The sequence below is a fragment of the Saccoglossus kowalevskii genome, chromosome 11 (genome assembly GCF_978046115.1).
Source record: "Saccoglossus kowalevskii chromosome 11, keSacKowa6.1, whole genome shotgun sequence".
Taxonomy (NCBI): domain Eukaryota; kingdom Metazoa; phylum Hemichordata; class Enteropneusta; family Harrimaniidae; genus Saccoglossus; species Saccoglossus kowalevskii.
In genome coordinates this window covers 20,829,704-20,856,746 of record NC_140651.1, presented here as the reverse complement: position 1 = coordinate 20,856,746, position 27,043 = coordinate 20,829,704, and the positions used below count along the sequence as shown (strand labels likewise).

At 38.0% G+C, this 27,043-nt stretch overlaps 2 protein-coding genes across 3 annotated transcripts; both read left to right on the top strand.

The window, feature by feature from the left end:
• Window positions 1-1,387: 1,387 nt before the first annotated feature.
• Window positions 1,388-8,648, top strand: LOC100370234 (pancreatic triacylglycerol lipase-like). Its single transcript, XM_006823384.3, has 7 exons — window positions 1,388-1,554; window positions 1,896-2,068; window positions 3,720-3,842; window positions 5,318-5,546; window positions 7,380-7,558; window positions 7,669-7,835; window positions 8,531-8,648. Exons 1-7 carry the CDS (start codon window positions 1,482-1,484, stop codon window positions 8,646-8,648), a joined length of 1,062 nt encoding a protein of 353 aa, XP_006823447.3. The 5' UTR covers window positions 1,388-1,481.
• Window positions 8,649-9,645: 997 nt separating this feature from the next.
• Window positions 9,646-26,559, top strand: LOC102809202 (uncharacterized). 2 transcript variants are annotated; one of them, XR_014930831.1, is made up of 14 exons: window positions 9,646-9,807; window positions 11,388-11,510; window positions 12,214-12,439; window positions 15,306-15,484; window positions 15,626-15,792; window positions 17,234-17,346; window positions 17,944-18,231; window positions 18,465-18,633; window positions 18,808-18,905; window positions 19,394-19,533; window positions 19,856-20,312; window positions 20,963-21,123; window positions 21,428-23,894; window positions 24,893-26,559. XR_014930831.1 is itself a non-coding variant. In XM_006823379.3 (13 exons), exons 1-13 carry the CDS (start codon window positions 9,787-9,789, stop codon window positions 21,740-21,742), a joined length of 2,457 nt encoding a protein of 818 aa, XP_006823442.3. In that variant the 5' UTR covers window positions 9,646-9,786; the 3' UTR covers window positions 21,743-26,559. The 2 variants fall into 2 exon arrangements, 1 of the variants encoding a protein (XP_006823442.3); XM_006823379.3 differs by having other exon boundaries at window positions 21,428-26,559.
• The last annotated feature ends 484 nt before the right edge of the window (window positions 26,560-27,043 follow it).

The window sequence follows — 27,043 nt, the reverse complement described above, 5'->3', positions numbered from 1 at the left end:
TAACTATATTCAAATATGTATCATCCAAACAATGGAAAGTTTTTTTATGGGCATTTTATGTGAACCTGCGATAGGCGAAAAATAAAAGAATATATACAGAAAGTAAAAAAGCATAAGCCTGGAATACATAGCCAAACGTTTTGCTTATTTCAGAAGTTTTCCACCAGATACCGTCATACTATCAATCGACATGGATCCAAATAACAACTGCCATATCATGTTTGACTCCCGTATAGCATGCAACTATGCGTATTTATCCAGCCCTCTTTCGACAAGAAGACCACCGCAGCCATGGACACGAGCATTCTCGTCTTGGGCACGATCCATCGTACAATTGTTGTCTGTCGAAGAGGTCATCTCAATTCTTATCCTGTAGATTATGCTCCTTGGGTGATTTTAAAATTTATCCAGAAAAGACAAAATCGTCGTCAGCAATAGTGATACGACACTCAAACAAAACGGCCATTCTCAGGGCCAGCACATACTCCAAAAAGAGAACTACCGTACTTTTTTTTATCCCATCACTGAGATTATTGCACGTGATGCTATGTACAACTGTCATATCATATTAATTTGCAAATCAGAACGATTTCAACCAATTAGGGTCAATGTCACAACGCATAAAACAGAATAAAGAGCGCCAGCATGCGACGCACATCACATTGCAATAATTCAGTTAAGTAAACGAAAATGTAGAGGCAGATTACGTAAGAGCAGCCAATTTCAAATTACAAAAATCAATTACAAATATTAAATAAATATTTAAAGCTTTCAGTATATGTAATATTAATCCGTCGGTTTGCAACAAAACGCCAACTCATCGCATTAATATATGTTAGTACATATTGTCGCGATTAAAAGACGTCCTTAACAAGAGAGAGTTAAGTGAAAACAATAACAGGAAGAGTAGAGAAAAATAGTTAATGTGATAATAGTGAACCAGAAATTACAATAATCAAATACATGTATTACTAATTTATGGAAAGCTTCCAGAATATGTATTGTTAATTTGTCGGGACTTACTAAAGCGTCACCTTTTCGCGATTTTATCTGGTAACAAATAGGCGTCGCAATTAAAAAAATCGCTTCACAACAAAGTTTAGTGGAAACAATAACATAGAACTTCAACCGCGCCGCCTACAAGTGAGAATGTGACAACTATTTTCGTGTTTGAACGTATTGTCACTTCGACGAAGATTTTTGATTGGTCCGAAATGTGACATGTGCGAGATCATGCTGATTGACTGAACGACCTTGTAAATCCGATAGCCGTTTGAAATATTATGGGGCGTCGGCCTCGTGTTTATATAGTCCCTAGTTTGTTTTTTGTATATAATAGTCTCAATATCAAGTTACCGTTGAGGTCGTGTAACAAGGAACTAAGAGTGCAGGTATTCTATCGGTAGTTCCGTCTCCGGGTTCAGTCTTGAAGACTGTTTCTAGACGACGTTTTTTTTAAATTTCTTGCGACTTGGTCAGATATGGAGATAGTTCCTCTTTGCGTACTAGTGGTTTTTGGTTTGAGCTGCTGTGTAATGTTGAATGAAGCAACAGGTGAGTTAAATATAAGTTTTAGCTTGTAGAACAAAATGGCGTATTATTTCCTGTTTGTTAAAGTTCGAAATAAAATGTACCTATTTATTAGTATCGTGTTTCTTTTCAAGGGTGTTATCTTAATGTTTTAACTGTAACAATGTCACGACATACATTGGAACACAGTTCCTCTATAAACATATAGAGGGACTTTGATTGGACTGTGTCCGCGTTTATTAGTTTGTAAACACCGAAGACAATGAAACAGTATTCCCGTATGTTGCTGTGTTACTATGCCAATGATATCGCTGCTAGCAACGAATGACAATTTATACTACTAATTATTGTATTATTGAGAATAGATTGCGAGCAATATGGTGAAGATGGTACTTTCTGTTCTGAAATATTCGGCAAAGTTCCCGAACACGATATTGATGTGACGTTTCGATTATATACCCGAGACATAGACGGCGATGTTTTCAACTTTCCGGCCCATACTTTGAATAGTAATTATATGCAGGGGAAACCGATCAAGGTAAGATTTAATGTATATAATTCTGTTTTAGCAGTGTGTAGGATTTGATAAATTTCGTAATTAGTATAGCATAATTCTTACATATTCACCGTTCCCTGGAAATGTCAGTAGAATACTGTGACGAAAAACTATGTATTTATTAATCTATTGAAACGAACAAGGAAGTATAAATCAATTGGCTTCGAGGGCATGGCAGTGATATGCCGTACTAGTAGAAGCGTGTTTATTCATCCGTGTCCAGCCGTTGAATAAATAAAACCGCTCACGACAACATGGTCGAGAACAAAGAACGCTATACACGGAATGGACCTTGACGTCTGTATTGTGACTTGGGTTCTGATGTGCTCCAACCCGGATCTAGTTAGTGGTTACCTATTTGAAAATGGGTGGTGGTACTGGAAGAATTTGTTTATTTTTGCAAACATTTTATTCACATATGTCTGTCGACATGTGTTGTTTTTTTATTTTTCACATTTTATTTTCACAATATGCAGTCAATTTGTTTTCCTTTTCACCATCTGATTGTCATTTTCAGACCATCCTAAGTTTTCAAATCGAGAACCACATAAACATAAGGCCTATATTCAGCCACAAGCTATCCAACATGATTGGTTCCAATCCGTCTATTGTTGAATACTTAATAATATTTAGTATGCATGTTTAGATATATTCACCGGCCACTTGCGAAGTGTGTGGTCATGCTTGCCAGCCGCTTGTCAGATGATCGGTCGATTTAAAAATAAAGGAAACAATACAAATCATAGTAGTTTTTGTTTCATGACTGTGGTATATTATAATGGTACCAGCTCGTTTGGACCCCTCGCTCTTTCGACCCCTGGACGATTAGACCCCTCGACGTTTCGACCCTAGGACGATTAGACCCCTCGGCGCTAGAACCGTTTCACGTTCGTCCACTCGATTGGCATCATGAAAAATACGAAATAAGCTTAGCATACTAGTATGCAACTTTGTATATGTTTGCTAGTGTGTTTATTGAACATTGTAGTCTATTCCCTACTTGAATTCGAATTTCTACAACAAGTTGTCTTGGCCCTGGAAATGAACCGACAGAATATAATTCCAATGAACATTCACAATTTCCTGTTTGATGAAATACAGAACTTCTCGCGAGAAATTATCTATGAAGGTAATTATTCCGACGAACAGGTTTATAACTGCGATGAAACTGGTATATTTCGGAAGTTGTTACCATTGAAGTTGCAAACAATAGCAAACGCCCACGTAGTATTGTACATTAACAATGCATCACTGTCATTATAATGACTGATTTCCGAGTTCAACAGCCTGGTGGACGATTTGTATTGCTTCCTTTATTTTTAAATTTATGCTATTGTTAGTCCCGAGACTTATGCTTAAAGTTACGCCGTTGCAATATATAGATGTCCCACTATTTCCAACATGGTAATGACTATGTTTTCGCTCGAATGTTCTGGGAGAAATTCTTAGAAAAAAAGGTATACGCTGTTGAAAGTTCGGTACTGACGAGCAAGAACAGCATTCTACCACCGTGCCGGTTTAGACATCTGATTGTCGGGAGCGGGTAATTTTAAACGACATGTATTGTACGAAGACTTGCCATTAAATGCAAAGAGCGAGGTAAGCTTATTTTGTTTTCCTTTTACCATTTCAGTTTATTGTTCACGGCTTTTCCGACGAGGGTACGGCTACGTGGGTAATCACCATGGTCAGAAAGCTGCTGGAAGTTGGCGATTTCAATGTAATAACTGTTGACTGGGACGATGCTTCGAAAACGGTAATTTGTTTCTCACTTTGCATTAAAATCCCCACTGATAGTAAAATGGTGACGACGAGGACGCTATGATAGTTAACGGCTTGTTTGGGTCGAAGTTCTAGGTAAACTTACGGGTCTCGACGTTAGCGTCCGGTGATTAATATTGCGAATTTTGTGAGTTTTAGATGGTTTTCCCGTAGTCTCCATTGTGGGTTCGTGATGTCACGGTGCACGTGTGATCAATGACTTGTAGAAATCACACCTAATTCGTGTACATATCACATTGAACTACATGTTTCTTTCAACAGCAAACCACCTGCTTAACTCAATGATTAGAACATACATTCGTACTTCTCGTCGATCTGAAAATTGTAGGTTCGAATCAAGGTTGTTGCTGCCCAGAAATTAGTGAAGCAAACGTTGTGACATGAAACACAGCTCGTCTAGTAATAGGGTATTTTTGAGACCAATGAGTCTAATGATCAATTAACAATATTTTCCCAATAAACAGACATCGTTGAAAACAAAGAAACTGTTTCTAATTAATGATGAACGAAAACCTAAACTGTTTACAACATTTTAAACGTCTTCGTAAAGCGCATTTGTATACAGACCACGTGACACCAATGATGAACACTATGTTTTACTACGCTAAAGGAAAAACCAAAAAAGGCTGGGATCGATCTAGGAGCTCAAATAGCGACGACTGGACGGACCTGTTGTCCATTGAGCTACCCGGAACTGAATGTAAGTCATTGGAATTTGGGCTATATAATATCACGAGTTAGATCAGTCTCGAGATTTTATTTTGCGCCTGACTTTATAACCCTAAAGAGTCTTACACTTTGTCCTACACAAAACCTAACATTACTAAAAAGTTAGTAGTCTTATATCCTGTGAGTTTACAAAAACTCATGGACAACACGGAAATCTATCTTCCAAAAAATTAACACAACAACGCTGTTACAGCGGGTTAAGGGGTGAAAACTGCAACAAAGAATTATCGTCCGATAAACTAATGAAAACTGATGTGCTCGAATCATTAGACATAACGTAATCATCATTTATTTTTCTGATTATTGTGCAGTACGTACGTACACTCTAAATTAACATACTTGTCTGTGAGGCGCCGCCCCTGGTAAACATCGTTGTGTTTAGGCAATGAAAAAAAAAATTGCTGAATACGAATTAAAGCGCCTATTACAATGAGTTAGATTTGTAAACAGTGTGCTCGTTCTAAATTCCTAATTGCTCGTATGAAAAGAAACATCTCAAGTACTAAGAACAAAAAAAAAATTGGGGAAAGTGTGAATGAAACTTGAATTTATCGATGCAACGGAAATATAATGATTCTCTTGGAACAATATACTAACAAGAGTAAGTAAAATCTGCTATAGTGCCAAAAAAGCAGAACAATAGAACCGACCAGCGGGCAATTAAAAAGCTGTTATAGTGCTGAAAATAATGATTCTCTTTCCTTTGCAACTCAATTTCAGTTTTTGAATCCGTTAAGTTACGACCAAGCATCAAGTAACACACGAATCATTGCAAGTCGCCTCAAACGATTTATAGATTTCCTGTGGAGCAGCAATACGTCGACTAATTGGGATTTCTCAGATATCCATCTCATTGGCCACAGTTTGGGTGCACATATAAGCGGTATGACTGGGAAATTGGCGAAGGAGTCCTTTTGTGGAGGTCAAACTTGTATTGGTAGGATTTCCGGTAAGTGTATGTGACCGACTGATTGATTTGTTTTGCGAGGGAAAGATGAGCTGAAGTGTATGACAGTAATGATGTCATAGTTTGTATGCCCGAATGTATGAATAAATGACTGTCCAACTGACAGACTTGCTGATTGGCTGAGTGGGTTGGTGTTTTTTTGGGGTTTGTGTCATTCCATTTCATTGGCGGATTATTGCACACATCTTTTTTAGTTCCATTCGAAAATGGGGACTATTAATTTGGGGTCCGTCCTGTCCGTCCGGAGTCATATCTCAAACATTAATTCACCGATCTCATTCAAACTTTACACAAAGACAATACATCATATATTCCAGCTGTTTCCCAACGGCCAACGGTAAATGTTGATAAAAATATGCTAAATCACGATTGTTACGTGTCAGTAGCTGTTTCGCAGGCATGTTCAAAATGATTTTGGTCAAAGTTTGTGCGATGGTCATACATAATGAGTTACAGTTGCATATATTTTTTTTCGTGATTCGAACAAATTTTGCCGACTGACGGCTATTTTGTATTTTTTACATATTTTATAACCTTTTTAGATATATGCTTTTATGGATTTTGTTTAAATTCGGGTCAAAGGGCAAGACATAATAGCAAACATGAGCACATTCATTTGGCTCTCATTTTCATGACCTCTGAGGGTAAATGGCATCTAGAGAGCGTTGTTTTGTTTTCATACTGTACTCAGTGAGTAACACTTGCAACATTTAATTATAATCTACATCTGTCATTGTTTACACAGTTACCAAAAACTGGACGGAGACTATGCCATTCACAATGACTTTTCACTCTTGTATCTTGACAGAAATCGCACTTATAGCCCAGTATTCACTGTCGACGAAATCAAACACAATGTCGTTGTTTCTGTCGCGTTTCCAAGGCAGACGGCAAAAATATTGGTTTGAATTTTAAATTGACGCGGCTTGTTATAACAGGCGCGCTGATTGATTGATCCAGCTTCTAGACTCGCTAATCAAATCATTAAATTTCACTGAGGTCAAATACATGCGATTATGCGAATTGGATTGGTTATTGATTTAACATTTTGATTTTTCAGTCAGTGAGTGATCCAGTCGTTAGTAAATCATGTTTAAATTAACATTCATTGAAACACGTAAAAATACACAAATTAAAATAAAACTAATTATTATTTAAAAAAAATGAAGATAATGTTAGCAAGCTTAACTGAAGTATTGTAAGGATATATGAACACTAGTGTGCCTGTATTTGTTATGAATTTGAAGTTTGTTTTTTAAGTAAGTCATGTATGTTTATGATTCTATATTTATTTGGCATTTTATAATTGAATGAGACATTTGGATAATAAATTCATCTCAAACTCAATAGTAGTTATAATCGCATTATTGCTGCCCTGAATTGTGTAGCCGTCCCAGCCCTTTCTACACATTTAATACTCCATGCCCTAGGTACCATCAAGTGTTAGTAGTTGTTTAATTAGTTGTTTAACATTTAACAATATATATGTAACTTCATAAAGATGACCAAATCTTACTAAATATAGTTTGCAATTGCATGGACAAATACACCCTAAACATGTTTAACGTCACATGAAATGCGATGTGTAAACTGCAAATCCAGTAGTCGCCATTTTCCTAGAAATCGGTCACGCACAATATAATGAGAAATCCTCGAGGTGCGCTTGACAAAACTGGATTTCAATAGATGGCACCCTCTGGAGACTTTGACCCAACTCCGCAGCCATCTCACCTGACGCAAATTGCCTTCATCAATTGGTAGTATTGTAATGCATGTTAATAAATAATGAATAATTACATAACGCCGTAATTTCAGGTTTGGATCCAGCACGACCCAATTTCCTGGAGGCCCCTAGCACTGCGGGTGGCCAGAGAACGCCAGGAGTATACTGTCTTGGAAAAGAAGATGCTATTTTCGTGGATATTATCCACACGGACGCGACAGAGGCGAAGGATAAGTCGAATAGTATTTGGGGTCCGTTAGGGATATACCAGGTAACCGGCACTGTATTATAGCCTAGAACATCGATGTATAAATGTAAACAAATGCCCTTGAATCCACGAATACTAAATTTGCAGTGATTACATTAATGATTTATTTGCAGCCTTTGGGTGACGTGGATTTTTATCCCAATGGAGGTAATGACCAACCTGGGTGTGTTGCTTATTGTGATCACGGGAGAGCTGGCGACCTGTTCACTGCTTCCATCAACTCTCAATGTACTTTCACGGCAGATGACTGTGATAGTCTTTTGCAGCTGAAGAGTAAAAGGTATGTTGGAGATTCCTATACAAATAGATGAATGAATGGCTTACATATCATTTGGTCATATTTGGTCATGTAATCTCTTTATTATGTAATATTAGAGATTTTACTGAAAATGAGTTAACGAAAATGAGTACGAAATCCGTACCAATGTTTGCCTCCCATACAAGACCTTCTTTTTTAGGACACAATGTGAAAAACGATTGTCGCTTGCGCACCCATAATATTTGCAGGTCTGCATCTCTCTGGAACACAGCTTTGCACAGGACCCGTGAATAAATTTCATGGTTTCCACGTAGTTTGCTGCCAACGAGAACGAATCGTGACCCCCCAGAAAGTTTTTGAGTGAATACCCCTATGTTGTCATGGATTAATCAGACGATATTACGTCACGGTGCTACACTTAAATTGTCAGTCTCAGTCGCCTAAGGGCGTTTTTATTTAGAACAATGGCGACGTACGTAGCCTTTGTGAGACATGTATAAAACCCTTCGAACTCGACACGCACACAATTTTCAACAACAAATACATTTTTATTAAAATCACATACACATAATATTAGGCAACTATAAAAAATCGCAACATTGACCTTCCCTTTAACATTCTTAGCGAACGGGAGTTGTTTTCAAGGTTTATTTGAGTAACCTTGTCTTCACTTCGTAACTTTTTAACTATTACTAACTTGTTTTGTATCTTAATAGTTGCAAGAAATGTACCTCTGACTCTTGTCAACGCATGGGTTACTATGCGACTAAAGTGATATCTCCATCCCTATATTATTTAACTACAACAGGAGACGATCCTTTTTGTGGTGAGTAGTATGTTTGCCGTAACTCGAAGTTTGGTTAACTGTTAATTAAAGTTCGAGTTACTAAATTTTAACCTTAAACAAAACAAAACAACAAATCTATGTTGTCGAGGTTCGATTAACTGTTAATTAAAGCTCGGGTTACTAAATGTTGTAGTCCAACAAATAACAAAAATATATATTGGCCATAACTTGAAGTTTTGTTAACTGTTAATTAGGCATCGAGTTACAATTTGGACGTAGTTATGCAAAAGTGGACGTCGTTTCTAAAATATGAGCGTGGTCATTTTGGTAACTCGATGTTTTTGTAACGCGATGTTCGTAAGGGAGGTGATCAAATCAAACCATCGTTTTGCAAGGCCGGTATCCGCTGAGCTCCAGGGAGCTTCGAGGGGCTGCTTTGTCTTCCGGGGAGGTCCGAGAAATATGCAAATGTATGCAAGAATATTGATGAGCTTTTTCGCGAGCGGACTGGAACAAATTGAAAACTCATTATTTAACTTCAAAAGAACATTAATTGCTGTTAGGACAACTTAAAAGTAAATAAAAAAAAAATCATGAACGCTCATACGTTTGTACATTGTTTTAGACATCATAGCACAAAGGTTTCTGCTGACCTATTTCTTAGCAATATTCACAGCTACTAAGCAACATTGATAAAACGCTTGGTCGGCGGTACACATTTTCCAAAGTATAAAATATACCATTACTCCCGCATTCTACAATTATTCACGACCTCATTAAAAGGTAATTAATAAAATTAGCGAAGATATGGAAGCTCCTCGGCGCTCCCCGGATACTGGGCCGGAAACCACTAGTTTGATTTTGATGATTTCCCTAACTGGATGTCCGTAACTCGTACAATTCAGCATCTCTGTAAACACCAACAACAAATAAAAACAGTATTCCCGTCCGTTGCTGTGCTACTATGCCAATGATATCGCTGCTAGTAACTAATGGCAATTCATACTACTAATTATTGTATTATTGAGAATAGATTGCGGGAATTATGGTGAAGATGGTATATTCTGTTCTGAAATATTCGGCAAAGTTCCCGAACACGGTATTGATGTGACGTTTCGATTATATACCCGAGACATAGACGGCGATGTTTTCAACTTTCCGGCCCATACTTTGAATAGTAATTATATGCAGGGGAAACCGATCAAGGTAAGATTTAATGTATATAATTCTGTTTTAGAAGTGTGTACAAATTTGTTAAATTTCGTAATTAGTATAGCATAATTCTTAAATATTCACCGTTCGTCGAAAATATTACCGGCGCCACCATGGAGCGTACTGTCAAAGGGAACGTCGTAACTGACGTGACGCCTGAAGGGATTATTGTCATCGATGGTTAGCTTCGCTAATTACAGATATTTAGAAATCATACTCAGCGAAATAAGAGTGTTACACGTACAATATTCACAACTGTCGGACGAAACTTGGCCAATATATTAAGCTTTCAGTCGTGTATATAACAGCATAAGACATTTGCTCAAAAACTGGATTTTAATTAGTAAATTAATGTTAATTAATTAGCGAAACGAACCATTTACTGATTAAAATATTCAAATGAGAGACAAAAATATGTGACTCGGATGCTTGTATACCAACCAGGATTTAGTTAGGGATTACATATTTGCAAATCGGGGATTTGTAAACAGCTTTGCTTGTACTGGAAAGATTTGTTTGTTTTTGCAAATATTTTATTTACATATGCCTGTCGACATTTTTTGTTTTTATTATTCACATTTTCTATAACATTATGCAGTCAATTTATTTTCCTTTTCACCATTGTCATTTCCAGTCTATCCCCAGTTTTTAAATCGAGAGTCCCATAAACGTAAGGTCTATATTCAGCCCAAGCTATCCAACCTGATTGGTTTCAAACCGTCTATTGTTGAAAACTTAAATATTATTTAGTATGTATGTTTGGATAAATACACCGACCCCTTGCCAGGTGTTCGGCACGACAGCTACAGTCTGTGATTTTGTTCCCAAGCCACTTACTTATCTCGTGTTCGGTCAGGTTTTAACCACAGCCTTTATCTAGACTCGCTACCATCGATTATATGTTGTGAAACTATTGACAATTTTCTCGTATACGTCTCGAGATTGGTTATGTGTATTCACCATGATGTGACTCGGAGTAGTTATAATGCTCGACATGAATATAGTATAACATATATAATATCCTTATTACATATACACCACGGTTTGTAGGTTAATTGTTCACATTTGCGTTCACCAGGCTGTTGAACGCAGAAGGGAGTCATTATAACCTATCACAATCATAAAACAAAATGTATTATGATTTGTATTGCTTCCTTTATTGTTATGTTATTGTTATGTTATCCTGAGACTTACAGTTAGTGGTTACAGTTTCATCATTGTTACAATGTTACAATGTACAGTAATGACGTAATATAGTATTAACGTAAACATGAAAGATTTTTTACTCGAATATTCATGGAGAAATTCTCAGAGAAAAGAGTACATGCATTTGAAAATTCAGTACGAACGCTGGTATACATTTACCCAGAACGCCCACTATACATATAAGCGCAAACCACAATTTCTTTGGGTCTGTGACATAAACCCATCTCTCTCAGCATAAGAGCGGCATTCTCTCACGTTTTAGAAATATGATTGAAGGAGTGCTAACGAAATGCATACGGCGACTTGCTGTTGAATTCAAATTGGTAAGCGTTGTAAGTTATTTTCTGTTTTTTCTTTTACTATTCCAGTTTATTGTTCACGGCTTTTCCGACAAGGGAACGGCTACGTGGGTGATCACCATGGTCAGAAAGCTGCTGGAAGTTGGCGATTTTAACGTAATAACTGTTGACTGGGACGATGCTTCACATACGGTATATAGATATATATATATATGCTTCTCACGTCGCATTTAAATCACCACTGATAGGTAAATGACGGCTATGGTGACGCTAATTGGCGGGTTGTTAGGTCGGCCTTAGCGTCCGAGTTGCCACATATTAACAAAGTAATACTGCGAATTTGGCGAGTATTACGTGGTTTTCCTGCAGCCCCCATCGCGGGTTGTGTGATGTCACGGTGCACGTGTGATCAATGACTTGTAGAAAGCACACCTGATTCGTGTACATATCACATTAAACTACATGTTGCTTCCAACAGCAAACCACCTGTTTAGCCATATATTACCCAAAAACGCTATTACAGAGGGGTAATGGGTGAAAACTGCAACATAGAACAACTGTGCTCGAATCACGTGTGCGTATAAATAAATCCGGGTGCTAGCGTTTTTCTTTTTATATATAAGTTTAAGAAATATGAATTTAAGCGGGATTGTCGATTTGGGCTAGATTTATAAACACTAGACATGACGTAATCATCACATTCCACGGTAATTTTGCAGAACGTATTTGATAAATATCCTTACAGTTGAATTCATACTTGGATGTGAGGTGGCAATTAGGTAATGAAAACATCGGAAAATAAAATTTGGGGAAAGTGTGAAACTTGAATTTTTATCATATGCCCCCAGTGCAACGGAAATATAATGATTCTCTTTTCTTTGAAACTCAATTTCAGTTTTTGAATCCGTTTAGTTACGACCAAGCTTCAAGTAACACACGAATCATTGCCAGTCGCATCAAACGATTTATAGATTTCCTGCGGAGCAAGACGTCGACTAATTTGGATTTCTCTGATATCCATCTCATTGGACACAGTTTGGGTGCACATATAAGCGGTATAACTGGGAAATGGGTGAGAGAGTTCTTCTGTGAAGGTCACCCTTGTATTGGCAGAATTTCCGGTAAGTGTTTAAGACTGAATGATTCGGTTGGTGAGGGAAAATGAGTGAAAGACCAGTGAGTGAGTCACTGCCAGTAGGCAACTGTTTGCCTGCCTGATTGTATGAACGAATGACTTTTCTCGAATGACTTGACTGACTGACTGACTAACTGACTGACTGACTGACTGACTGACTGGTGAATTTTATTCAAGTTTGGTGGATCATTGCAGACATATTCGCCAGCAAATATTCATTTTTTCGGCCGACGATTTACCATTATACTTATGTCGTTACAAAATCACTGATTGATAGATTCAGCCCAATGAAATCATTCAATATAACTACAGTTTTTCCTAACACAATCACGCCCGGGCTCGCTGAGACGGCCATAGATTGTCGGCTTCCACGAAACCGTGCGAATCTGACGACGCATCACAGATAGAGTCAATGAACAACATAATTATCCAGCTATGCAGCTGGCACAAGCACTGAATCACAAGTAAAAATATATCTAGTTAAGTCGTTGGATCAACGAATATGGAGCTATGTGAGTCAGTTTAGAGGCTGGCAACTAAGTATATACTACAGTAGCGAGAGTTTTCAAATATAATGACATATAATGTCAGGTAAGTTGGTTAAAATTCAGCTTTTCCGAAGAGATAGAGGCAAGGGAACGTTACTCGCATCATGCTAGTATCTACAAAAATAAACACCACAAGTTTAGTCAAGACAATGCAATGTTTATTCACCACTTGCAATGTTGATATGTACATCTTTTATGTTTGAGTGGGAGCAAACAATTATTATTTTTTACTGCACTGGCTACTAGCTATTGGGTAAACGACAATTGATATACGTACTGGAATTGTTAATTGTCTAAATGAAACATACGTTGCGCAAATTATGATAATTTTTATTCAAATCATTCTATTTTCAAAAACGTTGGGGTTTGTTAGTCTGGCAAATCAGTGTTTAAGTTGTGATTTCGAAATTTTCTATCTTTCTGAAAATCGCGTCGACTTGTTTTGGGTCAGCATTTTTTTCGCCCGTTAAAACATTTGTTGTTCAAATATTATTCATACTATTCATACTATTTTCAGAACCATTGGCGTGTTTCAGTTTGGCAAACGTCTGAAAATCATCCAAGACCGGAAATGGTAGACCAGGCTTGTATTCGAAGTCATATTCTGGTTTTCGAAAAAAATAAACGTCTGTCATTGAAATCATCGTATTTTTTTAGTTGAATCATACTGTTTTTAAGAACATTGGCATGTTTGAGTATGGCAAATGATTCTGAAATTTTCGAACTGCCTGGAAGTCATTCTAAAGTCGGTTGACTTTAAACCAAAGTGCGTCTTTGGGGTCAAACAGGTGACATTTTGTTAATCATCTCACCGTTGCGTGAATTATGATTTTGATAGGCCAAGGGACTTTAGACAGAAAGAAAGAAAGAAAAACGAATGGCAGTCAGTCACGCTTTGTTTAGTCTATGAATCTTATGACGTTCTTGCTGTTTTGTTTTACAAGCCTTTGCCTGTCGCAGGGTTACAAGTTTTTTACGGCTTTTTGTAAGCATATCTGTAAGTACATCGACGTTTTCTAGAAGTTTATGTTTTTCATATTACGATAGCGTTAGCTTAGTGATAGTTTTTTTTTTGGGGGGGGGATGCGACTAAAACTGAATCTTGAAATTCAACACTTAACTTTTTAAAACGTGGCGCACGAATACATCTGCTGAGACACATTCAATTTAACAGAAAAACGAACTATGAGGAATTATGAAAAATAGCAGAACCATAATTGCAAAATCTATTTGTTTTCACAAAAAACAGATACAGACAAAAACATATACTTTATTGTTTTTTTTGTAGCCATTTAGTCACAGTCGGAAGATGAACACATGTATTCAAATATTACTCTTGCTTCTCTAAAGGGCGGTAGCCGTCGCGGGTGCATGTACGACATTTGTTGTCGATAAACATTGATTTTCCCACACTTCAATGCGCTTTTCTCGTGAAAATTACGAGTACGAATACCTGGGTGTAACGTGCAATAATTACGTCGGTGACTCCTTTGATCAATCCTTTTCCAATCACCAAAGATATGTCATAGTTACAGCTTAGTAACGTCTTAGTTTATACTCGTTGGTCTGCACAACAGTCAAAGTCGCCATCTTTGTTCATATGAGTCTCATATCTCGCGCATGCGTGGCGCGACGACCACCGCCCATTGATTATACGGACCTTTATGGAGAGAAATGGGTGATTTAAATATGGTCAAATAATATACTAATATTTTATAGTAACAGGGCGGTAGGTATATAATGACGTTCATTGAACCACGTGAATATTGTTCATACATACAAAATTAGGATATTTGGAAAAAAATTCACAAAGAAATAAGATTGATGCTGATACAACAAGCAACTGCATCAGGTATGAGGCAATATATTTCGATTTTTTTGCAATCCTTTCCATACCCTAGGTTCCACACAATGTAGCTTGCAAGAAATCTTAATGCAACAATAGCTATGATTTTGAACATTTGTTTATTTGTATATAACTCCATGGAATTATGACGCACTACGCACAATATTATTGGGAATGACACACGTAATCCCTGAAGTTCGCTTGCAAATCCGAACGTCAATACATGGCGCCTTCTAGAGACCTGGACCTGAACTCCGCGGCCATCGTTTTTCACTTGCATTGGCATATATTTAGCGTATATGCCATGCTTTCAGTGTCCACATTTCGGGGAAGGCCGTTACAAATTGACACTGATGACACAGGAATGTTTAATTAAAAATAAAAATTGAAGAAAAAAATGTAAAAATGTCAATGCATGTTGTTAAATAATGAATAATAACATATCGACGTAATTTCAGGTTTGGATCCAGCACGACCCAATTTTCTGGAGGACCCTAGCACTGCGGGTGGCAAGAGAACGCCAGGAGTATACTGTCTTGGAAAGGAAGATGCTATTTTCGTGGATATTATCCACACGGACGCGACAGAGGCGAAGGATAAGTCTAATAATATTTGGGGTCCGTTGGGGATATACCAGGTAACCGGCACTGTATCATAGTATACCCTAGAACCTAATTTAGAATTTAAAACAATGCCTTGGAATTCATGAAAACTACCTTTGCAGTTAGTATTTATAGCGTAATTAAATATCAGTAATTACATTACTGATATTTTGCAGCCCCTGGGTGACGTGGATTTTTATCCCAATGGTGGTAACGACCAACCTGGGTGTTATTTTTATTGTGACCACGGGAGAGCTGGCGACCTGTTCACTGCTTCTATCAACTCTCGATGTACTTTCACGGCAGATAATTGTGACAGTCTTTTGCAGCTGAAGAGTAAAAGGTATATGGGCTATTCTTACACAAAAGAACAACTAATCGAGTGAGTGTTTGAGCGAGTGAGTAAGCGAGTGAGTGAGTGAACGAACAAACGTATACAAGAATGAATGTACAAAAAACAAATTATAATTTATTAATTAACCTGTGTGTTTATGTGTGTATGTCTCTTTCACCAAAAAACATCGTGTGGGACAAAGCACAGATGTGATTAGTTTTCTGTTGAAATCTGTGCATATTAATAACTTAATTTCCATAATAATTAGCTTTCCATGGATATTTCACAAACTACGCATAGAATTCTAATAAAACCTAATCCATCGATACCCTAGGGCAATGCATAGATATAATAATTTGGCATATTAATAACCTTGAATAATCAAACTGACATCTCAAGAACTAATTTCAATGAAACGTGGTTCATATTTGCACTTGGTCAATGCTCAGACCTGATTAGTTTTGGGTTAAAATCTGTCTATAATAATTAGACAATTAGATCTTAATCCTAATGTTTGGTTTAGGGCTGATTTTCATTAAAACTTATATCCTAATTGCATAAATTAGCAAATTTGTGGATGTTCCACTGATATCTCCAGTATCACTCACAACATTTAAATGAAACTTGGTACATTGATACTCTTGAATATGTGACATACCCTATTACGCCGAGGTTGGAACCCAAGCATATGGATTACACGATTTGCATGAATTGGTCAATGTGACCTCATTTGCATAACTTATATTTCAAGCCATTTTGAAAGGGCGGCGGATAGTTGTGTTGCTAAACATCGACTTTTCCATAGTTCAATGCACTCTTCCAATGGAATTACGAGTACGAGTTTTGACCGTTGATGACTCCTTCCTTACCTTACAACATGAGACCCATATCTCGCGCATGCGTGGCGCGACGACCAACGCCCTTGAGGACAGGGACATGCAACCAGTGCCACAATAACGGCATTACACTAAAAATGTAAATAACTCACACAAGATCATATATGGTCACATCATTAATATGCATAATTATAATTTTAGAGAACTATTGTTGATATACACATGCAATGCTGTACGGGCGGAATTGCACAAGACTCATTGATCACGTGGTCATAAGTGGCAATGTGACCTTATTATTATGCGTAAATATTATATGTAAAGCATATTTTTAGTTAGAAACAATTGACCATATATGGTCATGCTACTCAAATGGTAAGCATAACTTTGCAATCAATACTATAATGATGCTGTCATTTTACTAAATTATCAATTCATCATTTTTAAGATATTTAAATGACAGAGATGAGGCTATGGACAAAATTAGACATAAATGATTTGAAGATATGCTAATAGAGTGAATACAATCTTAGTTCACGGAAGTTGTTTCCAAGGTTTCTTTGATTAATCATGTCTTTATAACCTTTCAACTAACTTGTTTTGTATTTTAATACTAGTAGTTGCAAGAAATGTACCTCTGTCTCTTGTCAACGCATGGGTTACTATGCGGTCAATTCGACGCCCCCGTCTCTATATCATTTATCTACAACTGGCGACGATCCTTTCTGTGGTGAGTAGTAATCACGTGTGAATATGCGAATAATAACGTAAGGTGAAACTGTGTTGTTCACTTTGAGATTTTGTCTTCCTGACCTTGAGCGTCTCATTAGGTTCAGCAGGTGTGTAATCTGAAATTGAACAATTGTGAAGTTAGTATTTTAGCTTTTGAATAGACAAAGGTAATCTCAACACTAATAATTCTATAGTAACAATTATTATGACTGTACTGTACTAATACGTACAGCACTGTAAGATAACATAACTGACCGTTTAAGAAAATGTTACTAATAATTGTACATGTGAAGTACACAATATATGCGCGTCTGTACGGCAATATAGTGGTATATAATGTTCACGATGACTATCAAATGAAAATAAAATATAAAATGTTTAATTTTGTACTTTATGATGCTGAACTGATTTCGATTTGAATACCTTTATTTGTCAAGTGGGGCCAGTTTGCAGTTAAAACGCAAGTCGCAACAATGCAGTTAATTAGTTTATCAGTTTATTATTATTATTATATATTGATGCTTGCATTTCAAACTTTGCAAACATTTCATACGTAATTTATATGTGTAAGGTATAAGACTTATTATCTTTGCAGCTCATACGCTTGGGTGTTACGTGGACCAAATGTCTTCACCAGACATGGATCACAAATCAACGTCGCTGGATATATCATCAGTTAGAACATGTCTATCTTACTGCCGATCAAGAGCATATGTCTATGCAGGGCTGCAGTACACCTCGTCTCAGTTGAGTTGTTGGTGTGGGGACACGTATGGGAAATATGGAAAAGCTAATAGTCCCTCGGAGTGTTCTCATACGTGTCGCAATTCTGTTGAAGGAATATATTGTGGCGGGAATCTTCGTAATTCAATTTACGAAACAGGCAAGCATTTATGTAATCAATGTGTGATGGTAGATATTACTTCCCTAAAGCTGGAGCCAAGAAACGATTTACCTACCTTTTCGTGTTTTTTGATTTTGGTCATCATAATCGTAGAACGTTGTTGCTGCGTGGAAAATAGCAAGTATACACACGCTCGGATTTACCATTGTGTGCGATTTGTTAACTTACAAAATCTTAGTAACATAAACATCATCTTACCAATTTATCCGTAGGTTATATCGGTTGTGTAGAGGGTAAGACAATTTCATTTAACCATGAAGTAACCTCGCAAGAAAGAATGTATCCACAGCATTGCTTGGCTAAGTGCACCAAAGAAGGGTACGAGTATGCTGGCTTGTCTAAAGGAGACACGTGTTCTTGTGGAAACGATCAACAGTTTAGGTGAGACAGTTTACAAGTTTGTAGACAATGACCGCTACTTCGGTTCTTGCTTCACGTTGAAATTCTCCTGTGTACCCCAAAACAGTTTGTTTAAAGCATTTTTATAAACCCCAAATCATCATATCACTACTCTGGTTTTGGAATCGCACATACATTATTTCTGTGTTTTTTCAGCAATCTAGTGGATAGGTCGCGTTGTGCGACGCCTTGCACGGGTACAATAAAAGGTCAACTATGCGGCGGAACGAGCGAAGTGGCTGTTTTACGCACAGGTAAAATGAAATGAGCATCGGCAAATCATAGCGTTAATTACATTATTGACGAAATATCGGTTTTTGGCATCTAGAAAATACAGAACAGCGAAACACAACAAAACTATTATTATCAAAAAAAAATATTGTAGTACATAAATGTAGATTTTTATGTATTTTGGGAGCTATTTGGGGAGACGAAAAAAAAAACATGTACTAAAATAAGTTACAGCAGAAACTTTACAATTTTCCTGAATTTGAACTTGTTTTTGTGGCGAAACAATTACGTATTTTGTACTACTACACGTTCATGAATGATTGTGTCCTGACTGCTGGCATGGAGGGAAAAGTAAACAATGGTTACAATGTTCACCATTATTGTAATAATGTAATATCAGTAATAAATTATACTTGTAGTTATAACTAGTATACAATTATGATTATAGATTACACTCATTGAATATTTAAATATCACTATCGATTGGAATTGTTTTATATTTTCGTCACAGGTATCGAACACGCCTGCATAGATAAAGCTAATAATGGCGACTGTGATTTCTTCAAATGTTTTAGCGAGCGACATAGTACATGCTCTAAGTATGACATTGGAGGCGTACTGTATAGCAGATGTCAGGGACTCTTCGAATCGGTAGGTAGATTAATAGGGAAAGGGTGAAGTGCTATATGGTGATTCATGTTGTGTATATTAGTTTACAAAAATGTAATGGCAAATGGGACTGAATTTATCTGTTCGGATGTTATCGCATTTTAATCTATAACATTGAAAACAAGTCGCTGTAATTGATTTTAAATATAGTTTTTTTTTTGGTAAAGCGCTGCTAGTTGTTTGTTCTGTTCGATTAACGTTTCGAATAATGTTTTTCGACTTGTCAACTGGCTTTTCTCCAGTATATCCCACGCTGTATTTAGTTTAAAACTATGTCAATGCTGCAATGTTATTCATTTTCTAGATCCGATACATATTATCCGACCGTGAGGCAATATTCGCGTGTGTTGCTTCAAAGATGTTGGATGAATATAAACAGTTGAACCAGACATATAGTACTACAGAATGCAAAAAGATGTTTGACGACGGGAAAAAGCACTACAAGTCATGTGCGAACCAGGCTGAGCCCAACCAGTCAAATAAACGCCGATCAGCCTCGTCCGAGGAAAATAGCTTTTTTGATCGCCTGAAAGATTCCGACAACTTAGACGACTATAAAGCGAGCATAGATAATTTAGTTGCTGCAGTAGAATCGGATCCGGACAGCGTTCTTTTGGAATTTATGCAGGAAGAGGTAGAGGAACTGACTCTGTATTTCCATCGCAGTGGTTTCCATACCCATGACGACGTTTTACAAACAATTATGGATGCAATTGAAATGAAAATGGTGGAAGGAGCCCCTTCAATCAATTCCAAATCTAGTAAGTCATTTTGATTAAGAGTGTAATAGATTTCTTTGAAGGAAAAAAACAACACGTAACTTGTCGTTTACAATAAATATACTAGTTATAGCTTAACAAACTATATGTTTCACGTCATCCTTTAAAACAACAAACTATGCTCGCCCAGGTGTCAAATTCAAACACAATGTTTTCTACAATTTTCTCTACGACGTTTGTACACACGGTTTGGAACAATCCGAATTGTGGAATCAAGTGCAGAAATAATTGTGAGTGGGCATACCTAATTCACGTTGACACCAACAATATTTGTCGATCCGATTATGGATAGAATGTCGTAAAAGTTACATTAACTCAGATATATTTAATCGGCACCTTTCTTTTAAATCGTTCTTCATTTTTCTTTCCATGAAGGTTAACTGCACCTATAACTAATAAAACTCTTAACTTCATGTACATGTGTTTATGTGCACATGTCTCTGGTAATCCCCGGTACAAATATTTGCAAGATTAACAATTACCCATCCTAACATATTCGCAAAATTCAGAGAATGTAAATAACTTTATGTTGGATTATTATACTCATGTATTTAAGATATTATATAAATCTTTCTCAATAAGCATGGACGTGTTATTAAGTCTATCCATTTTTCACTTTCAATTATTTATAGGTAGCGGCGATTCCTGTGAGGATTTAGCTACTGGCGGTAACTGTGCCTTCTTCGATTGCTTTGAGAACCGATTTCCGTGTGATCCATCGGGATTTGCTCTCTCCTTTGGAAAGGTTTATTGTGAACAAGAAAACAAATACAAAAAATACCTGAAAGCTACAGTGAGTACCAAATAGACGACTAGACGATCAACGTGATTTCATTGAGTGTAGCTATGTATATTTAATTTATTATAATTCGTGCGAGTTTATTTCTCCTGCCGAAACTTCTCAAGGCTTAGTGAAACATGTCTAGATAATATAACAATACTACACTGTGACAGTATCATTGTAAAACTATGTACAGTTTTTCTAACAACAGGCGTACGTAGTAAGAATGATTGACTGTCACATTTATAAAGGATGAACCACTCTTACATGTTTTGTATATTTTTTTTAAATAGCATAACTATTTATTTCTTTACAGGGTGGCATATCTATACAAAGTGTGCAAGATTGCGTGATGAATGCCATGTGGATTGAATACCAGAAAGACGAGAACACGTGTAAAGGAATCGAACTCACCATGATCGCCGCTTACCGTGACTGCTATGACCAATACTTGGATTGTGATTTCGTACGAGATAACCAGTTCCATTTGACAAACATGTATGCCCTACCAAAACTATCAAGTACAAGGTTACAGGACGTGGCTAAGAGTCTTGTAGTTACGACTTTGTGTGATAACCACGGCTCTACCCTTTATTCAGTCATCGACAACATAAAATTCTTGGTAAACTAGAATAATAACTTTTTAATGAATTGTAGTATGATTTCACTTTTTTGAATCATTTCCAGCATATTCTAGATGTTATTTTAATGTATTTGTTAATAATATGCGCTTACTAAAGTACACTTACACGTCGTACCATCGTGACGACACGCTTTGGAGTAATTTTTAATATAGTTGCGTTATGTTTGTATTGAAACGCCATTCTATCTGCGATTTATTTGGAGTTTACGTGTTCACTTGTGCCAAGTGTGGGTTTGTAAGGACATGGAACCTTTGAGCTTGATTTTATGATTCACCGTCGCTCAACCAGGCCCATAGCATGGTACAATTGAGTCAACAGGGAACGTACAACTAGCATCTCCGGCGATGATCAATGACTTACAAGCCTCAATTGCAAATTTATCCAAGTTGATTGCAGCGCAGAATTCGTCAACCGTTCCCCAACTGAAGGTCTCATGCCGCTAATCAAACAATTTAAATACCTTGCAAGAACCAGTGAATTTTTTTAAATATTTTTTTCTCAGGTGCTCCCTGTTTGAGGGCGTGACCACCTGGGTCAAAGGTGAGACCAACATGTGGTCTTTTGTTTACTACTTAGCGACTGTGTACCTGTGAGTTTATTCTGTGTGTATTTGAATGTTCTAATAATCTTGGTGTTTTCCAGTGATTTCTCTAGGTGCAATCCAAATACAGTAGGTGTGGCTTGTTTACCTGAGATTTGCAAGGATTTGATCTGGCCAACATGTTAGTTGTTTTAAAGTGGTTGATTACTGGCATGTTGATTTCCCATTTTGAGCCATGTTTTCAACTTTGTTCATCATTTTCATATAGCAATCTGGTCATATGTTAACATTGTCGTCTATGGAAATTCAATTATTGGTATGAGCCCTGAATCGACCATCTGTACAGGAAGTAATGAACGGCACTCCAAGCGGAAGTTGAGTAACGAACACACAAACGCAACTGATCGAGAACGAGGTAACGACAACAAATGCGACCTTCCTGAAGCCATGATTGGTTTCTAACCTGCTACAGACTCGAGGCATTTCTTCGGGGGACCTGCCTTACGTAGAGCTTGCTAGACATTAATTTAGCCTGCCTACTCATCCCTGGCTTTAATCAAAGTGCGACTCAACGCCACGTTTTCGCCGGAGATGAGGCCTTTACTTTGCGTGCCCCTACGGATAACAGACTTTCGCAGTCACTGTCTATTTCCGAATTTATTTTGACCTTCGGCATTTACAAAAACGTGATGTGTGAGGCTTATCCCGCACGCCGACAGGAACTTAATGCATATGAACGTGACATCGCGGAGTGGAGTCCCGTTTTGGTGGTGCGACTTTTTATCAGTATCACCTTGAATTCTTTGCGAGAGCCACGGCTCTATTGTTAAACCATAACGTGAAAGTGGACTGGTCGCGTCGTGAAAACCAACTTTACTGCTCTATTTTCGCCGGATGTCGCGCTATTTCCTGTTCTACTTGTAGGGGTGTTGGCCATTCTGCCATTTCCTGCGCTGATGCGTCAAGGAAAGTGCCTAATCAGAACATCCCACTGGCTGCTGGCAATAACAATACACTTGACAGAATAGGTCGGCTACGTGTGGCCTTCCAGGGAAAAGAACTGTGTAATAATTTTAATTCGACAAAGGGATGTAGCAAACCAAACTGCATCTTTGCTCATTTGTGCTTGTCTTGCCATGCCAACGACCACTGTGCTATCCAGTGCCAAAAGAAGGACAACCAGAAACAAGTTTGACAACATTCAGGTGTGCCTACTCCAGTGAACATTTCAAGGCTTCAACATGGACTTTTGAACCACCCTGACTCTTATTTCGTATCCTACTTGATCAGTGGCCTGTCTGAAGGGTTCGATACGGGCATACATACCCGGACTACTACTTCTCTGGCGTGTCGTAATCTGTCATCTGCTCACAACCAACCAGACATTATTTCAGAACTTGTACAAACAGAAGTCGGCAAATGTTATTTAATGGGTCCTTTCTCGACTCCCCCTTTACACATTATCGATGTAACCCCATTGGTCTAGTGGAGAAGAAATATTCTACAAAAAAGTGGCTTATCGTCGACCTGTCTTCTCTTCATGATTCCGACACACCAAGTATTAATGGTCTCATTAATAAGGAGAACTTTTCACTCAGGTATGTGAAAGTAGATGATGCTATTGTCGCAATCAATAATGCTGGTGCTGGAGCCATGTTATGCAAAACAGACATCGTAGATGCATTTAAGCTCATGCCGATCCACCCCTCCTTGTGGCATTTATATGGAATTTATTGGCATCAGTCCTACTATTTCTATCACTTGTCATCTGCGATTTGTTGGATCATAGAAAAAAACTATGGCATCAAGACTATTTTCTATTTGCTGGACGACTTCCTCACCGTTGACTTGCCAAATGTCGACACAGAAAAAACCATGGCACTCTTGACGTTGATTTTTAAACATCTAGGCATACCACTAGCACCTCATAAAAAAGTAGGTCCTAGCTGCATGGTCGAATACTTAGGAATCGAGTTGGACATGCAATGCATGCAAGCACGATTTCCCATGGACAAATTAGCCCGCATTCGAGAAATGTTATTTACCAACCACAAAACTTGCACAAAACACAACCTTTTGAGTCTGTTAGGTCATTTGAATTTTGCCTGCAGAGTCATTGTCCCTAGTAGAACTTTTATTTCCCGTCTCATTGAACTTTCAAAGGGAGTCTTCATCACCACGTCACCTTGTCTACAGAAGCCAAGACGAACTTATTTATGTGGCAAAGATTGCATCTTGTATGGAGCTTTTCACTGATGCCAGTGGTGTTGGTTTCAGGGGGTTACTCTCAAGGGCAATGGTTTAAAGCCCCGTGGTCCAACAAGCTTCTTCTGTAGAATGGCACTTCCAGGAATTGTACCCTATTGTTGTTGCTGGCATCCTTTAGGGGAAATATTGGTGTCGTAAGAGAGTGTTATTTCATTGTGACAATGTAGCAGTGGAGAACATTATCAACAAGAGGCGTTCAAAGTCACCAGCTATAATGAAACTTATGCACCACCTTGTCATTCTAGCAGCCACCAATAGCTTCACTTTCCAGGCAGAACATATACCTGGGTCCATTAACATTATTGCTGATTCTCTATCACGTTTGCAGGTTCGTCGTTCCCGGGAAGCAGCCCCAAAGCTGAGCCCAATACCTCATGAAATAATGTTCGGCTAAATGATGCTATTTTGCACTTCCAGGATGCCTCCTTCAGCACAAGGACACTCCGGTCCTATGCAACAGGAGTGTGTTCATGGCTTCGCTTCGCCATCCTCTTTGAGTGCTCCCATCCAGATATGTAATTTACTTTGTAGCTCACTGTGCTTCCAGTCTGCGATTAAAACTTTCTACGATTAAAGTTTACCTTGCATCAATTCGGAACCACTACATTCGGGGAGGCTATGGAAACCCCATGATCACATCCGAGGGCTTGGATTTCATTTGCCTATCCCATGTGTTGAGAGGGATTCACCGGATGCAGGGTTCTTCATCTTGTCCGCGTTTGCCCATAACTGTGGACATCCTTAAGCAATTATGTGTGCTTCTGCAAAGCGATGTATATGGCAGATACACATATTTACTTTTGCAGTCATCGCTCACCATTGCCTTTGTTTTTCTTCTTGCACTGCAGTGAGTTTACTGCCCTAGTGAATGCGTTCAAGCCCAATCTTCATCTCTGCATAAAGGATGTCATCATCAATAATGAAAAAGATGCAACAAAGTCCGTAACATTGCACATCAAGTCTTTAAAGACAGACCAGTTCCGCCAGGGTTTCCACCTGCAATTATTTCCAACAGGCAATGCCAATTTGTCCGATCACCACAATGTGTCACCTCCTGTCTGTTCACTACCAAATGAACGCACTACCTAATGACCCACTACTGGCTCTACCAGAAGGAACCCCATTCCACAGGGAATTTTTTATCAATGCGCTATGCATCCTGCTATAACGACTGGGTCATGATCCACTTATTTATGTCGGCCCTTCATTCCGTATTGGAGCTGCTACAACTGCTGCAATATATCAATATTCAATGCAATATGTCATATACCAGACCATCTCATCAAAATCCTAGGAAGATGGACCAATGACTGCTACCGGACGTACATCCGTGCATCTCAACAGCTTTTACGAGAAACCTTTATTAACCTGGCATCTCTATAAACCATGTTCAGACCTTTACAATCTGCATCACGGGCCACACATGGCTGTCCCACTAGCCCGAGGCACTTCTCTCCCCCTGTGTTTCGCAGTTCAATGTCACCCACGTCCCTCTCCCCCAGGCCGCACATAGCTGTTCCACAGGCCGCGAGGTTGCTACCTCCCCCTGTGCCACTCAGTTCGTGTCCCCTGGGCCATGAGAAGTTCAGTTTAGTTACCACGCAGACTGTGAACATCTGTTCCCTCTGCACCACTCCTTGGTCTGTTCATGTTTGAGTCAACCCTACTAACCCATTATTTCTCTTTCAGGTCTCTTTATTTCAATTGGGGTCACTTCGCTCCACTTGCAGCTCGTGTCCCTCATTTGGGCATTGGATGTCATCCTGATCCTCATTTCAAGGTTGGGCGGCCTCATGCAGGTTTCCCCCTCTTTCTTTTGGTTCCCGAAATCCATTGCTCAGGTGGGCACGAGCTGTCTCGGGGGGGGGGTAGAAGTCCTCCCCCTGCTCGATTTTGTAGTTTAAAGAATTGTATTTTATTGTATTGTAATTTTAGTAGTTTTGTAGTTTGTGCCTGTAAGTCATTTTTTCTCAATAAACTTGTCTTTGCTATTCACTTGTTTACCGCGTGGAGTGTTTTTACAAATTAAACTTCATTACTGTAACAATGCTGCAATTCAACCTGGAATTGTGTTTTAATTCAAGTTTAATTGAATAAAAGTAGAATATTTAGCACCGTACTTAAAAACTTTGAAATACACGGTTATATAATTTGTGAAATTTATGTTCTATATTCAGTAGATAAACATAATAAGAGTATACTTCCATATAAGATAAAACAGCACAGCGTGACACGACTTGACGTTCATCAACAGTTAATAGTAAAATACGATTTCATCTAATGACACAAGATATCTCAAAGCAAGTGTAAACTGAAGATCAGTTGATAATAGGTCCCCGTTATCATAAACATATATACACCGAATGGTTTATATCACCAATTGAGCTAAAGAAAAACCATTAATTTAGAAAACTTTTGGAATTCACCTGTGACACTGTTTGTCTCCCTCAAATTAAGTATATCATCCTCATGTGATACT

Coding starts and splice junctions, on each gene's coding strand:
- LOC100370234 (XM_006823384.3), top strand. CDS start 1,482: ATGGAGATAGTTCCTCTTTGCGTACTAGTGGTTTTTGGTTTGAGCTGC. Junction 1,555..1,895: donor AATGTTGAATGAAGCAACAG/GTGAGTTAAATA, acceptor TATTGAGAATAG/ATTGCGAGCAATATGGTGAA. Junction 2,069..3,719: donor TGCAGGGGAAACCGATCAAG/GTAAGATTTAAT, acceptor TTACCATTTCAG/TTTATTGTTCACGGCTTTTC.
- LOC102809202 (XM_006823379.3), top strand. CDS start 9,787: ATGCAGGGGAAACCGATCAAG. Junction 9,808..11,387: donor TGCAGGGGAAACCGATCAAG/GTAAGATTTAAT, acceptor TTACTATTCCAG/TTTATTGTTCACGGCTTTTC. Junction 12,440..15,305: donor TTGTATTGGCAGAATTTCCG/GTAAGTGTTTAA, acceptor ACGTAATTTCAG/GTTTGGATCCAGCACGACCC.